Genomic DNA, 14,197 nt, shown 5'->3' on the forward strand with positions numbered 1-14,197 from the left:
CCGGCCGCGGGGCTCCTTCTCACAGCCGACCGTCTCCGCCCTTGCCGCCCCTCTCTTGCCCTGACTCAAGCCTTTGTCCGTCCTCCCCGGTCGGTTGGTCCAGTGGGGCCGCCTCCGTCCGCAAGATGCCAGAGTGTTGGGACGGGGTGAGTGCGCTCGGAGCGGGCGGGAGGGAGTACTGGGCCCGGCCCGCCGTGGGGGGCGCAGAGGCACCCCGGGGTGGGGGAGGCTCCTGGTTCGCAGGACAGGTTGCGGGCAGCTAGGCCTGCGGAGAGGGCGGGCGCGGGGCATCTCTGCGGAGACGGGATGCGCTGTGACAAGGACTCGGCCGGGTGGCCCCGAGGCCCAGCTCCACGCGGGCCACTGTGTGTCCCCCCATAGCGTGTGACCTCCGCCTGGTGTCAGGCGCTGAGCCCCCAGGCGTGGCCTGCCCCCAGGGCCGTCTGTCTTCCTGCCGCTATGTTGGGGGGCGGGAAACGGCTTCTAGGTGGCTGCACGGGAGCTAGCTTCGGGCGACAGGACGCCTCCGACTCCCAGGAGAGCCGCGTGCGAAGCGCCTCCGTGCTCCCCAGGGCCTGTGGGCGCCAGCCTTGCGGATGCTGGGGAGGTCTCAGCGTGACCGTCCGCGACAATCGCCTGCCGGCGGGCAGGGGCGCCATCAAGCAGGGGTTCCTGCGGGGAGGGGTCACGCCTTCTGTGAGTGGGACTGGGCAGCACTAGACCCGTCAGCCCGAGGGGTCGTGGCGCCCGGTGGCTGCGAGTGCCTGTCCCCATCCACCCGCGGCCCCAGGTGCGCCAGACCTGGGCGGTTCACCGCCTAGGAGGGAGGAGGCAGGCAGGCACCCACCCCGCGTGCCGGTCCGCAGTGCCGAGATCGATCGCCCGCACCGAGGCGACGTCAGAGCCGCCCCAGCCCGTGAATTATGGATGCGGTCCCACGGACCTGCTCCCCAGCGCCGAGGGCTCTGCAGCCTCAAGGTCACGGGCGACGGGAGAGGGCTGGCCGAGAGGGGACGTCAGAGCCCCCTCCCTCGCTGCCGCAGTGACTCCAGCTGGCACCTACCTGGAGGCGGGGGGCGGGCTCTGATGTCACCCGGAGCCAATGGGAGCCCTCGGCCGGCCGCAGGGTTTGGTGGGCTCGCAGCGCGTCAGGCTGCAGTTCGTGGGGCGCCCCGCCCTGGGCAGCGCCTCCCCAGGGACTGGGATAGTGGGTCCGAGCCCCAGCCACACCGAAAGGGCGTCCCGGGTTGGCGCCCACCCAGGCCCAAACCTTCAGGGAAGCTGAATGTTGATGGGGCCAACACTGCGGCTGAATCTGCGCTGAGGATAAGGATGGAGCAGCCAGCCCGGGCAGGACAGAGAGGAAGGCAGTAAAGGGCACACACCAGCCTTGCCTGGGGGTGGGAGATGTGCGTGCACAAGAAAGGACAGTGGGCCTGCCTGTGCTGGCTGACTCGGGCTTCCAGGGTGAGCGCTGACCCTGCCCTGAGAACCGTGCTGCAGTGAAACGCATTGCAGCTGCCCAATGTGGGGCACCCCCTCCTGCCTTCCAGAGCGCAGGGAAAGGGAGGGAACTGTGGCAGGGACCTCCACGGATTCAGCTGGCTATGGAGGGGCTGCCCCTGACATACCGGTAGCCCCAGAGGCTGCCACTTGGCAAGGCCCCCTCTAGTCTTGACCTTGGCAAGTCACTTTCCAGCCTCAGTTTCCTTCTGTGCAGCTTGGGTCCATGTAATGGGTGAAGGACAAGAGTGTCCGGAATGTGGTCTTTCAGGCTGCGCGAGAGGAGCTGATGGAGGGGAGTCTGGTGGGCGTAGGGCTCACCTGGAAGACCATGGGGAAGGGAACAAGGCCTCACAATAGACCTGCAGCTCTCAGCGGCGGCCTCTGGCCACTTGTCACTGGGGGGAAGACAGGCCTAAACTGGGGTCCTCTGGGTCCAACCTGCCCCTGAGAAGCTGGTGGTTGCCTCGGTCCCCTTTCCCTGTCGGAGCCCCTGATTCATTGTTCAAGGGCAGGCCAAAGGCCCCCACCAACACACCTATCCTGCCCAGGCTAGGGCCCCAGGTGGTCCAGAGAAAGCTGCAGTCCTGGTACCTGGCAGGGCGGGTGGCTGAGGCGTGGAGGCCTGGGTGCCAGCCCTGGCTCAGGGTCCCAGTAAGCCCCAGGTCTCTGCGAGCCTATTTCCCATCTGCCCAGAGGAAAGAGCTTGCCACCCGTCCCAGAGTTGGTGCGCTCCCTCCGCTGCTGCTTCCCTTCTGGCCTGGGCGCTAGCCATCCTCTGATTCACACCCCAGATCCCCCCATGGTACAGGGCAGGGCTTTTTAGATTGCTCAGACCCACCCTCTTGGTATCTCTGGTGGAGTGGCCCAGAGATATGCCCAGAGAGGCCATTTGTTGAAAGGACCAGCCAGCCAGGCATCTCCGCCAGGGCTCAGAGAAGCCCTCTCCAAGGCTGGCCACTCCACATAGTGTTAGTTCTCACAACGTGCCTGCTCAAAGTCACACACTAGTAGCAGGGCCAGGCCTTAAACCCATAGCGTCTGGACCCAGGTTTGGGGCTGTGGGGGTCTGGGGGTGCCTGTTAGGCTTGGCTGGCACGGAGCTGTTTGCCCAGGGTCTGGAATCCCTGGGTGGTGCCAATGGTTAACCCTTAACCCACTCAGCTACTGACTGGACGGTGGGTGATTCACTCAGAGGCACCTGGGAAGAAAGGCCCGGCAATCTTCCTCTGAAAAACCAGCCACGAGAAACCCTGTGCCGCCCAGTTCTACCCAGACGCACATGTGGTCGCTGTGACTTGACAGCCACAGCCAGGCTGTTCAGGCTGTTCCCCTTAGGAGCAGGGAGCACCCCAGGGGTGTGAGGTTCGGGCTGGGATGCAGGGGTCAGTTGGAGGCTGTCTGGAAGGCGCTGCAGCAAGGAGGAGACAATGGGCCTCCGTGGGTCTCTGAGGGCTGAGGGCAGGGCAGGCGGGGCCCAGCACTTTTCCATGAGACACACATCCCGGGCTGGGAAGGGTGGGGTGCTTAGGGTGTTAAGAATGGGGGGTGCCTACCACAGGCCTGACAGCACCTAGCCTTGTTCCCCAGGGGAGCCAGGAACGGGGGCTGCCCAGAGTGTCCAGTGCTGTCTGTCCCCTCCAGGAACATGACATCGAGACGCCTTACGGGCTTCTGCACGTGGTGATCCGTGGCTCCCCCAAGGGGAACCGCCCAGCCATCCTCACCTACCATGACGTAGGCCTCAACCGTAAGTGCCCCGACCACCCAGGGCCTACAGTTCCACTCTTCAACCTCTGGGCATCCATCCATTTCCCTGGGGTCCCCTCTGCCCACTCCGTTTGGCCGCCGCCGCTGAGAAGTGTGTCTTTGCAGACAAGCTGTGCTTCAGCACCTTCTTCGACTTTGAGGATATGCAGGAGATCACCAAGCACTTCGTGGTGTGCCATGTGGACGCCCCTGGGCAGCAGGTCGGGGCCTCGCAGTTTCCCCAGGGGTAGGTGCCCTAAGCCCCCCAGTCTTCCCGCAGCTCTGGGGCCCCAGCTGCCCCTGAGCCCTGACCTCCTGCTCTGCCCACAGGTACCAGTTCCCGTCTATGGAGCAGCTGGCCGCCATGCTGCCCAGTGTGGTGCAGCATTTTGGGTGAGTCCCAGCCCACCCCACCTCCTGTGTACCCATGCTGGTGAGAAGGGGGCACACAGTGCTGCTCAGGGCCTCCCAGCGGGGCTGGGACATCTGTGGGGAATGGCTCCCCCAGCCCCAAATTTACCAGCCACACCCTCTTCCAGGTTCAAGTATGTGATCGGCATTGGCGTGGGGGCCGGAGCCTACGTGCTGGCCAAGTTTGCAGTAAGCATTGTGTGTCTGACCCCACTTTTCCGTGCACCCCCCCACCAGCCTACCCATGGCTTCCTCCTTGACCTTCCTGCTCAATGCTCTTCTCCTCAGCCCCCACCACCACCTGCACTTCCTTTTCATCTAGAAGACTCTCTTCTTTCTCTTTTCCTTCCAAGAAAAATTTACCCCCCTGGCTTAAAAAAAAAAACCAACACATTTTTCCATACGTGCTCTCAGAAGACTATAAACCATCACATTGAGCTTAACCCTTATTCCAGACCACAATTTCCATTCGCGACAGCGGTCTGGTAAATTGCCCCAGTCACTCAACAAGGATTGCCCCTCACTAGGTAAGGGAGCCCTTACACCCGGATCAGTTTACCCCCAAATTACACTGTGTATTATGCTTGCGAGGCTTTGAGTTGTAGTGGAAAGACCGTGAGTCTGCATAGCTGCTCAAATCTCAAATCAAAGGCTTAATTTTAGGATTTGAAAACCATTCTTTCATCAAAATAAATGACTAGGTATGGACGTTTTTTAGACGTTCAGAGGCCACCGAGGCTGACTGGACACTCTGAACTGTTGCCCTGAGACCACATGCCCTGCCACCTACTCCACACCGAGCAATAAGAACGAAACAAACAAAACGCACTGCGGTCCTGCCCGGCCAGTGCCAGCTTATAACGACCCCTGTGAGTTTCCGAGACTCTGTGGGAGTTGAAAGTCCAGCCTTTCTCCCTTGGAGCTGCTGCTGGTTTCAAACTGCCAACCATGCGATCGCAGCCCAAGGCTGCGCATCCCATTTGAAATCGCAAGCCCATTTCACCACGAGAGCTCCTAAAATAATAGTTATCCTAACCCCCAACTCACTGCCATCGACTCGATTCCGACCCACAGTGGATCTACAGGACAGGGTAGAACTGCCTTACAGAAGTGGAAAGCCTCCTTTTTATCCTGCTTAACTATATCTATCTATCTATCTATCTATCTATCTATCTATCTATCTATCTATCTATCTATCTATCTATCTATCTATCTATCTATCTATCTATGCTTTGAGCAGTATGCTCTTTAAGATCCATTTCTTTTTTTAATAAGTCATTTTATTGGGGGGGGTCTTACAGCTTATAACAATCTTATAACAATCCATGCATCGATTGGATTGAGCATATTTGTACATATGTTGCCATCATCATTTTCAAAACATTCTCTTTCTACTTGAGCCCTTGGGATCATCTCTTTTTCCCCCTCCCTCCCCGCCCTCCCCCCCTCGTGAACCCTTGGTAAATTATAAATTATTATTTTCATATCTTACACTGTCTGCTGTCTCCCTTCACCCACGTTTCTGTTGTTCGTCCCCCTGGGGGGTGGGGGTTTCTATGTTGATCGGTTCTCCCTTTGCAGATCTCTTTCTATGGGGTCACACTAGCAGCAGCTGGCCAGATCGGAAAGGAGCCTCGGGGCTGTGGGTTTGTGTTTAATGGGGAGAAAGGAGTGTGAGGGTCCTGCACAGGTGGAGGTCAACCGTGTTGCCAAACTGAGTTAGTGCTGTTGCTGTTGGGATTCTCCGCCACAAACTGAGCCCACGGGGCCCTGGCCGTGCAATCCTTCAACACCTGACTCTGGCCGGCCTGCTCCCTGCCACCCCGAGAAATGGCCTGTGCTGGAACACTATACAGTGTTACCATGGCCCTTAAACACAGGCAGTGACGTCGGAAATGCAGGCCTGAGCTCCAGCGTCCCAGGAGCACTGACCCTCAGTGTCCCCAGTTCCTCTGACCCTTCCAGCCCCCCTCGAGCACCTCAGGGCCAGCTTCCCCGACCCATCTTCCACGTGGGGAGTTGTGCGCCGGCCCCCAGGCCTGTTCCCTCTCCCCACAGCTCATCTTCCCTGACCTGGTGGAGGGCCTGGTGCTGATGAACATCGATCCCAATGGCAAAGGCTGGATTGACTGGGCTGCCACCAAGGTGAGCGTGGCTGCAGCTGGTCGCCTGGGTCGCCCCTGGGATGGGCCTGGGGACATGTGGGCAGGGCAGTCACACTGGCTTCCTTCCACCTCCGCCTGCAGCTCTCTGGTCTCACCAGCACTTTACCTGACACGGTGCTAACCCACCTCTTCAGCCAGGTAAGGGGGGGCCAGGCTGGAGATGGCGGCGGCATCTCAGGAGCCGTGGGCAGGCGGGCGGCCGGTGTCTCGCTCTGGGCATGCATGGTTCACGGAGTCAGCCGAGCGCCTGGGGGTGGGACTAGGGCTGCTCTGGTCGTGAGCCCGCGCCCCTCTGTGCACCCCGCTACCCTGGGTCCAGGAGGAGCTGATGAACAACACCGAGCTGGTCCAGAGCTACCGGCAGCAGATTGGGAACGTGGTGAACCAGGCCAACCTGCAGCTTTTCTGGAACATGTACAACAGGTGTGGATGGCGGGGGTGGCAGCACCCACCCTCGAGCTTGACAACTCCCTGCTTTGCCAATGAGAGGGCTTGCTCCTTGCCCGGGGTGTCTTGTCTCACCCCCATGTAGGGCAGAGCAGGGTGTGGAAGCAGGGCCATCCTGGGCCTGAGAACCCACAGAGAACCTGGGAGACCCAGCCAGCCCTCCCACACAACTAGGAGAGGAGGGGGGTGTGCTGCCCCTCCCAATGAGGACCCTGAGGGCGATGGGGGCAGGTGGATGCCCACCTGGGCTTGGGAGTTTGGGAAGAAGTCAGACTGCGGGGAGCCCTGTGAGTCCGGGCCTGTGTCTCCCTGTGTGCAAAGCTGCTCACTGCTAATGAGCCCTGAGCAGGTTTGGTGGCTCTGGGGCCAGCCTGGGGGCTTCTGAGGATGTTGGGCTACAGAGCCACTTCGGGGTGATGTGGTGTGGCAGAAAGCAGCAACCGTGTCCTGCGGGGATGCCCACGGCTGCCTCTGTTCCCATCAGTCGCAGGGACCTGGACATTAACCGGCCTGGGACGGTGCCCAATGCCAAGACGCTCCGGTGAGTGTCCCCTGGACCCCTCCCAGCCCCTGTCTGTGCGTGGCTGCAGCCAGACCCGACACACCTTTTCCTGTGTCTGTCTGCAGCTGCCCCGTGATGCTGGTGGTGGGGGATAACGCGCCTGCCGAGGATGGGGTGGTGAGTGTGGCTGTACCCTGCCAAGAGGGGGTGGAGACCAAGGCTCATCATCCCTGCTGTCGGGACAGGGGGTGGGGGTGGGGGGGGTAGCCCTGGGGACAGGCACTGCCTGCACAGTGGCTTCTCATCCCACTTCCTGCAGTCTTGCCACCTGTCACTTCCTGGCGTCCCCTCCATGCATGGAGATGGGGCTGTGGTAAAGCCAGGGCAGGACCACTCTCTGCCCCCCCCCTGCCCCCCAGCTTCTCTTCACTCCCCACCCACTGCCTGGGAGCGCTCTCTCCTCCAGCATTTGATTGCTTCCCTGACATGAGTAGTTCTGGATCCTGTCTGGCCTGGCCACCACTGGGCACTTGTTTGGGGTCTGTGTTTCCTGCTGGGTTCTGGCACCAGCTGCCCTCCTCAGTACAGAGGAGGCTAGAGATTGTGTGCATGTGGGTGTGGGGTGTCCACCATGCCCAGGGCAGCCCCGAGCTGCACAGAAACTAGCCAGCCTCCTGACGCTCAAGGAGGGGTGGGCAGAGCAGAGGTATGGGGCACTAGCCCGCCTGGTCCAGGCAGGGGTCTTTGAGTATCCTGCTGACCAGCACCTTCCCTGGGTCACTGTTCCAGGAGCCGCTCTGGCCCCTCCTCCCAGCCAGCACGGGCTCCCGAAGCCATAGCACAGCCTCTGCCCACACGGAGCTGCTAACTGAGCTCCAGGGACTTGGCCTGTGATGGCATTGCCCCGCCTGGGGGGCTGAACCTGGGTCTGCCTCTCTGAGCCCCTCTCACTGCCTCTGGCTGGGATTAGAACCACTTTTGCAGCTGGTGGTCAGGATCTCCCTCCCCGACGCCATCACTCGCTCACTGCCCTTGCCCCCAGGTTGAATGCAACTCAAAGCTGGACCCCACCTCCACGACCTTCCTAAAGGTGAGGTTCTCCCTGCCCTCTGCAGGGAGGGGTCTGCCCTTGGGCTTCCCGGAGTGGGACCGTGGGTCCGGCCGGGGAACTTGTCCAAGTGTTGGCGGGCAAGGCATCAGCCCGAGCAGCCCATGCTTGGCTGACTCCTCGCTCTCTCTCTCTGCTTGCTGCAGATGGCAGACTCCGGGGGACTCCCCCAGGTCACACAGGTGAGGCTTGTGCCCCTCCCCCCTTCCATTCATACTAGCCTGGAGGTGGGGGGCAACCTCCAGCCTCCTCTGACTCCTGTCAGTCAGTCAGAACATGTCCCTGTCCTACCCCCTTGCAGCCTGGGAAGCTGACAGAAGCCTTCAAATACTTCCTGCAAGGCATGGGCTACAGTAAGTACACGCTCACTCCAAATGGGGGGTCTGGGGGCAGGGTGGGGCCAAGGATGCTACCTGGCCCCTGCCACTTACTTATTTACCTGATCCACTACGTGCCCCACCTGCGTGGTACAGTGAACCTCCCATGCACCCTTGGGGAGGCCTTAGGGCGTTGCTTGGACCTGTGGTGGGGGAGCCCTCTTCTCCCAGCCTTGGGGGGCTAGAGGTCTTACAAATGGTGTCTTATAAGTAGGAGACACACCATCCCCTCCTGTTGGGCTCTGGGGACATCGCTGGGTCTGTAGCACCTGAGAAGGCCGGTGGTGCCCAGAGGCATCATGGGAGTGGGCTTGGAGTGGGAGAACTAGGGAGGAGAGGTAGGGCCCTCTGGGTTTCAGAACTGCAGCCAGCCGGACTTGAGGCAGGCACATCTGAAAATGGAGCTAAGGGAACTGTGGGCTGGGGCTACCTTTTGACCTCATCCCTACCTTCTACTTCCCAAGTTTCCCCCCATGCAAGGATGAAGAGACTCCCAGACGGCGAGTATATACACACACACACACACACACACACACACACACACACACGCACACACTGCCTTTAGGTTACTCTCCTGGGAAGCTCCCTGCTCGCCCTGAATGTGTTTTAGGGGAGCCTGTCGGGTGCACATCACCCTGCCCCTGCTGGCCTCTCTCAGCATCACCACAACAAATGCGGGCTAGATGAAGGACTCGCACCTTTAGTTTCTGGGAAGGCTCTGTGGGTCTCTTGGGGGCAGAGCAGCAGGCAGCATTGGGAGCGATGGCCGAGGTTGTGCTGCACCTGAGTTGAGAGGCCCAGCAGAGTGGGGGCCTGCTCTCAGGGCGCCCTCAGGCCCCACACATCTTCCCTGCTGTGGTTTCTTTGGGTGCCGCTGCCTCGGTGGTGGGCTGGAGCGGGCTCTCTGAGGCTCTGGCCCTGGCCCACCGCATTCTGCCCGCTCGTTTGTCTCATCTCTGACTGGTCTCCACGCCTCCGTGAACCACTCTCTCTCCCGTGTCCGGTGTCACCCACGCCCACCTGTCTGGATCTGTCTTCTCTCTTAGTTGCACATTTGAAGGACCGAAGGCTGAGTGGAGGAGCAGGTAGCCTTGTGGCTCTCGCACACCCCCCACCCCGCCGCCCCGTGCATGGACCCCTTCGCCCAACCTCCTCTGTGCAGTGCTGCAGGCAGGCCAAAGCTTGCTGTGGTGGGAACCTTCTGTGTCCTGCTCGCTCCAAAGCCGGAGGGATGCCAGGTCCGCTATGGGATCTGGCCTGGCAGGGCTGGAGCCTGGCTGAACTTAGAGCGTCTTGCTTCTAGATTTCCAGGGTCTGGGCGTGTGGCTTCCGGAGTTGATGAGTTGGAAGCTGCAGCCGCACTCAGTGAGTTTCCGAGACTCTGAACTGCTGACGGGAGTAAACAGTTGTCTTTCTCCTGCGGAGCAGCTGGAGGTTTCAAACTGCTGGCCTTTCGGATCACAGCCCAGTGCATAATCACCATGCCGCAGCGCTCCCGCTTGGTTGAGTTCAGGGGCTAGAGTGTGCTCCCTGCAGGTCTCACTGATGAAACTGCAGATGCGTTGGTTTAGGGCCCACTCCTTGTCCCCTTCCTCTGCAGAGCAGACCTAAGCCCCCCCACCCTCCTGCAACATCCTCTTGAGGCAAGCAACATGGGGACACGCCACCTCCTTGCAGCTGCTCAGGGGACGGGCTGATGCCCAACCTGGCCTCTGCCCCGCCCTGTGGCCCTCACTGGTGCTGGCGCTGCATGCCTGGGCTTGGAGCAACTGGCAGCGGCCTGGCTTGGGGTGGGCTGGCCCCTGTCTCTGGAAGCGCAGGTCTCGCTGATCGCTTTGCTTGCAGTGTCTCCTTTTCCTGCCTGCTGCTGCCCGGCCCCGCTGCCTGGCCCTGAAGCCTGCCCTGTCTCTGTCCTCAGTGCCCTCAGCCAGTATGACCCGCCTGGCCCGCTCGCGCACCGCCTCCCTCACCAGCGCCAGCTCGGTGGACGGCAGCCGCCCGCAGCCCTGCACCCACTCCCACTCGGAGAGCAGCGAGGGCTTGGGCCAGGTCAACCACACCATGGAAGTGTCCTGCTGAAGCCTGGGTCCGGTGAAGATGCCCACCTGCCCGCCCGCCCGCATCGACCCACCATCCCACTGCCACCCCTGCGCCTGCTCCTTCCCTTTAGTTTATTTTGGTGAGAGAGTGTAGGGGAGGAAATGGGGTTACTTCTCTTTTGTTAAAAAAAAATGATGGGGGGGTGCCTATGTTAAATGCTACAGCCAAATGGTAGTTCAAGGGACTTACTACTCCCTACCCTCAATTCACCTAACTTAACCCCTCTCAAGCCCCCCCCTGCAGCCCAGGCACAGACAGACAGGGCCGAAGTACAGGGAGGGAGGAAGGCAGAGGTTTGAGTCCTTTTCTGGCCAGGATCGAGGGCAGTCTCCCAGATTCTGGAAAGGGTGTGCGGTGGCCTTTTGGGCAAGCAAGATTGAGGGAAGGCAAGGATGGAGATTGAGGGGCTGCGGGGAGAGCTCGGACAGCGAGAACATGGGGTCCATCTCGCGCCCTGGCATGAGAGCCAGGAGATAGTAGTGGGGAGCCCCAGGGATCAAGGAACTTTTGGGTTCTGAAGGACCCCGCCCCCCCCACTTTCCCAACCCCTGCGCCAATTACATCTTTGTTTTAGTATATGTGACAATCATCTGAGCAATAGCCACAAGGGGGCGCTCCTAGCACAGTTTTCTGGACCTGGCTTGCACTGTAGGGCCAGGTGGGCAGGGCTTTGGGACACAAGATTCTCTGCCCAGGGGAACCCCACAGATGGTCCCTTACATCCTGCCACCCTCAGATACTGTCCCCAAGGAAGATGTTGGCCATCGCCATGGTGACCTGACAAGGCACTGAGGGTGAAGGCTGGATGGAATAGCTCTGGTGTGTGGATAGCCGGAGACAGTGGGGGCTGTGAGTTCCCACAGGGCCCTTCCAGGCCCCAGTTAGCAGGAGGTGGCCTGTGTGGTTTCCTGGGAGACTTCTGGTTGACTGAGGCTAAATGTTTGTAGACATCACTAAGGAGTGAGTTCATTGAGAGGAACCGGGTCCACAGTCCCTCACCTTTTTCTATCTCAGTCCGTTACAGTGGGCTGATTCTGGGACTGTCCCTGCCCTGGCAAGGGAGCCTCCATCTCCGGGCTCCCCTTCCCCCCGGGCCCCCTCCTGCCCTGGAGGCCCACAACTGTGCCATGCACATCCCACCCACCCATATTACCAGGTGGAATCTCCTGGCTCAGAAACCAGGATGCAGTGGCCACAACCCCCAGACAAGCAAATGGGACTGAGATGGCAATGAGAAGGGTGAGGAGCTGGCAGGGCATGCAGGGAGGGTTCCGAGGGTGACGACACCCACGTGGGGAAGCTTCCTCTTTGCACATCGCCCACCCCTCTATAATCTTAAGCCATTACTAGACCGTGCCAGGACCTGGCGGAGTGCTGGTCTGTCCCCTGTTCTAGTCACTCACATGCTTCCCGAGACTATTGTACGTGACTGTGAGATGCTGGTAGAATTAATCCCCCTGACCATAGACAGCGCTGCGAATCTTGGACCTTCCCCCCACCCCTTTTTTAAGTTTGCTGTGTTCTTTCAGATGAGATATCTATAAATATCTATACAGTACGTATATATATGTATATTGGACCTTCTGTGTGTGTGTGTGTGTGGTTTTTTTCCCATTGGAAGTAGTCTCTGCTTTTTCCGGTCAAGTTGAACTTTTAGCGTTTTCCTCTCTGTACGCGGTGAAGAGCCTAAATTTGTGAATTCTCATGAGACTCATGTCATGAGACTTTGAGGTGACAAAATGTAAAACAAAGAAAGAAAACCTTGTCAATGGAGAAGGATTTGACTGTGCTGAAAAGCTAATAAAGACACTAAGAAGAATGTGAGTGTGGTGGTGGCCGTGTCCTGCAAGAGAGAAGGGTGGGACTGGCGCTTCACCAGTGAAGGGGGCGTGGGACTTCCCTGTCTCCACAGCTCTAGCCCTGGTCACACACACACACACACACACACACACACACACACACACACACACACAGTGTTGCTGATGCAGACATCAATTCTCCATGGCAGGTATTATCTCGGCTTTAGAGGCGAGGAAACTGAGCTTCAGATAGGATTTGCCTGCATAAAAGGCCAAGCGGTTCAAACCCACCTGCTGCTCCCAGAGAGAAAGATGAGGCTGTCTGCTCCCCTACAGATTAACAACCCTGCGGATCCCTGTGTAAAGTCCCTGGGTATCAGAACAGACTCAGTGGCAGTGGGTCCTGGGCTTTCGGAAGCAAGAGGCCAAAGCCCATGGGATCCTGTAACCTCTGTGTTTGCCGCCTCAGCCATTTCCTTGACTTTAACGGCATGTTACTTAGTGGCTCCTGCGTAACCACCAGGGTTCGTACATTTCATGGATGACAGTGGGCCCTTGTGGGTTGTGGTGGGTACAGGTTGGGCTGCGATATGCAAAGTCAGCAGTTCGAAACTGCCAGCCATTCCCAGGGAGAAAGATGGGGCTTTCCACTCCCGGCAAGAGTTACAGACTCAGAAACCCACGGGGCAGTTCTACCCTGTCCTGTGGGGATCGCTATGAGTCGCCTTCGACTCGATGGCAGGGAGTTTGGTTTTGGGGTTGGTTGTAGGCCAGCTAATAAAAAAGCTACTCAATCAGCAGACTACATACCCAATATGTGCTGAGCAGAAACGCAAACGGGAGGATATACGAGTAGCAACTGGTGGGTGGCGTGGGAAGAAAGCCTGTTCTAGACCCAGGAACCTCCTGGCCCCAGGGGCCTGTGCACAGACTGTAATGAGCAGGGGCAGCAGGGAAGCCGTGGCTAACAAGGGGCTCTGGTCACCCACCCAGATGCGCTTTCCTCCAGCCAGCTGCCAGGGCCTCAGCGTCTGACCCACAAACTGCGATTTGTTCTGCCCACTCCCCCCTCTGAGCCCCTGAAGACCTTTCAAAGGGGAGGGTTGTATGTGGTTGGGAAACAGGATCCAGGGGGCACCAGTGCCACCTTCCTAGACCACCCTTTTACCAACTCAACACAGGCCACCAACCCATTTCTGCACGGTCCTTGAGACACAGAGACTCGCAGAGGGCAGAGTGGAACTGTGTCCAATCGCAAAGCAGCTAAGGCTGCAGGGTCCTTCACTGACCTGCAGTGACCAGCCTCACCACCTCCCCACCAGGGCGCCTGGGACAGGGCTCACCTGGACCCAACCAGGGCAGCTAGAGCTTCGGTTGGAGCCCCATGGTGCTATGGGTCTGTGGTTCAAGCCCACGAGCTGCACTTTGGAGGACAGTGGAGGCTAGCTGCTCCTGTAAAGATGTACAGTCTTAGAAATCCTTTTGTAGCGTTATTAGGAATCCGAAGCGAATCTCTGTTAGTGGGCTTGGGAGAACCAAGAAAAGGAATCCTGGTGGCGCGGCAGCTCAAGCGTTGCATTGCTTGCTAACCGAAAGGTGGGAGATGAGGTTGTCTGCGTCCACAAGGGCTTCCTCGCTGCCGTTGAGTCGATTCTGACGAACGGCGGCCCTAGAGGACAGGGGAGCACTGCGCCTGTGGGTTTCCGAGACTGTAACTCTTCCCAGAAGTGAAAGCCTCGTCTTTCTCCCGCCGAGCGGCTGGTGGTTTTGAAACACTGACCTTGAGGATAGCAACCCGATGCGTCACCCCTACGCCTCCAGGGCTCCTCAGAAGCAGTTCTACTCCGTGTGCGAGAGGCGGAATCCGCTCGATGGCAGTAGGTTTTTGGTTTTGAACTCAAAACGTACCATTTCGGGAGGGCAGTGCCAGCTGAAACCTAGTGCTACCAGGGCCGGGGCGGGGCCAGGGCAGGCGGCCCTCCCCGTAAGGCCCCGCCCCGGAGGCGTGGCCAGGGCGCCGGAAGCGGCTGTCTGCG

At 59.4% G+C, this 14,197-nt stretch overlaps 2 protein-coding genes across 9 annotated transcripts in view; both read left to right on the forward strand.

The window, feature by feature from the left end:
• The window catches only part of NDRG4 (NDRG family member 4), a 19,334-nt gene extending 7,153 nt beyond the window's left edge, over positions 1–12,181 (forward strand). The window contains exons 1-15 of one of the 8 annotated variants that reach the window (XM_045293672.1): positions 9–146; positions 3,094–3,253; positions 3,379–3,499; positions 3,583–3,645; positions 3,792–3,852; positions 5,722–5,808; positions 5,910–5,966; positions 6,148–6,251; positions 6,760–6,816; positions 6,903–6,954; positions 7,820–7,867; positions 8,032–8,067; positions 8,187–8,238; positions 9,309–9,347; positions 10,181–12,181. In XM_045293672.1, coding sequence (XP_045149607.1) covers positions 126–146; positions 3,094–3,253; positions 3,379–3,499; positions 3,583–3,645; positions 3,792–3,852; positions 5,722–5,808; positions 5,910–5,966; positions 6,148–6,251; positions 6,760–6,816; positions 6,903–6,954; positions 7,820–7,867; positions 8,032–8,067; positions 8,187–8,238; positions 9,309–9,347; positions 10,181–10,341 — 1,119 coding nt within the window. In that variant the 5' untranslated portion in view covers positions 9–125 and the 3' untranslated portion in view covers positions 10,342–12,181. Of the gene's footprint in view, positions 1–8; positions 147–3,093; positions 3,254–3,378; positions 3,500–3,582; positions 3,646–3,791; positions 3,853–5,721; positions 5,809–5,909; positions 5,967–6,147; positions 6,252–6,759; positions 6,817–6,902; positions 6,955–7,819; positions 7,868–8,031; positions 8,068–8,186; positions 8,239–9,308; positions 9,348–10,180 lie in introns of those variants that run through there. The other 7 variants (XM_004704634.3, XM_045293670.1, XM_045293671.1 and 4 more) reach the window with 7 other exon arrangements.
• A 1,851-nt stretch (positions 12,182–14,032) lies between these two features.
• Positions 14,033–14,197, forward strand: part of SETD6 (SET domain containing 6, protein lysine methyltransferase) — a 3,744-nt gene continuing 3,579 nt past the window's right edge. Inside the window, exon 1 of the mRNA XM_013005192.2 lies at positions 14,033–14,038. Within this exon, the coding sequence (XP_012860646.1) occupies positions 14,033–14,038 (6 nt within the window). The remainder of the gene's footprint in view (positions 14,039–14,197) is intronic.

This window comes from Echinops telfairi, unplaced genomic scaffold (genome assembly GCF_000313985.2).
Source record: "Echinops telfairi isolate 266 unplaced genomic scaffold, ASM31398v2 ScPeMD7_2291;HRSCAF=2852, whole genome shotgun sequence".
NCBI classification, from domain to species: domain Eukaryota; kingdom Metazoa; phylum Chordata; class Mammalia; order Afrosoricida; family Tenrecidae; genus Echinops; species Echinops telfairi.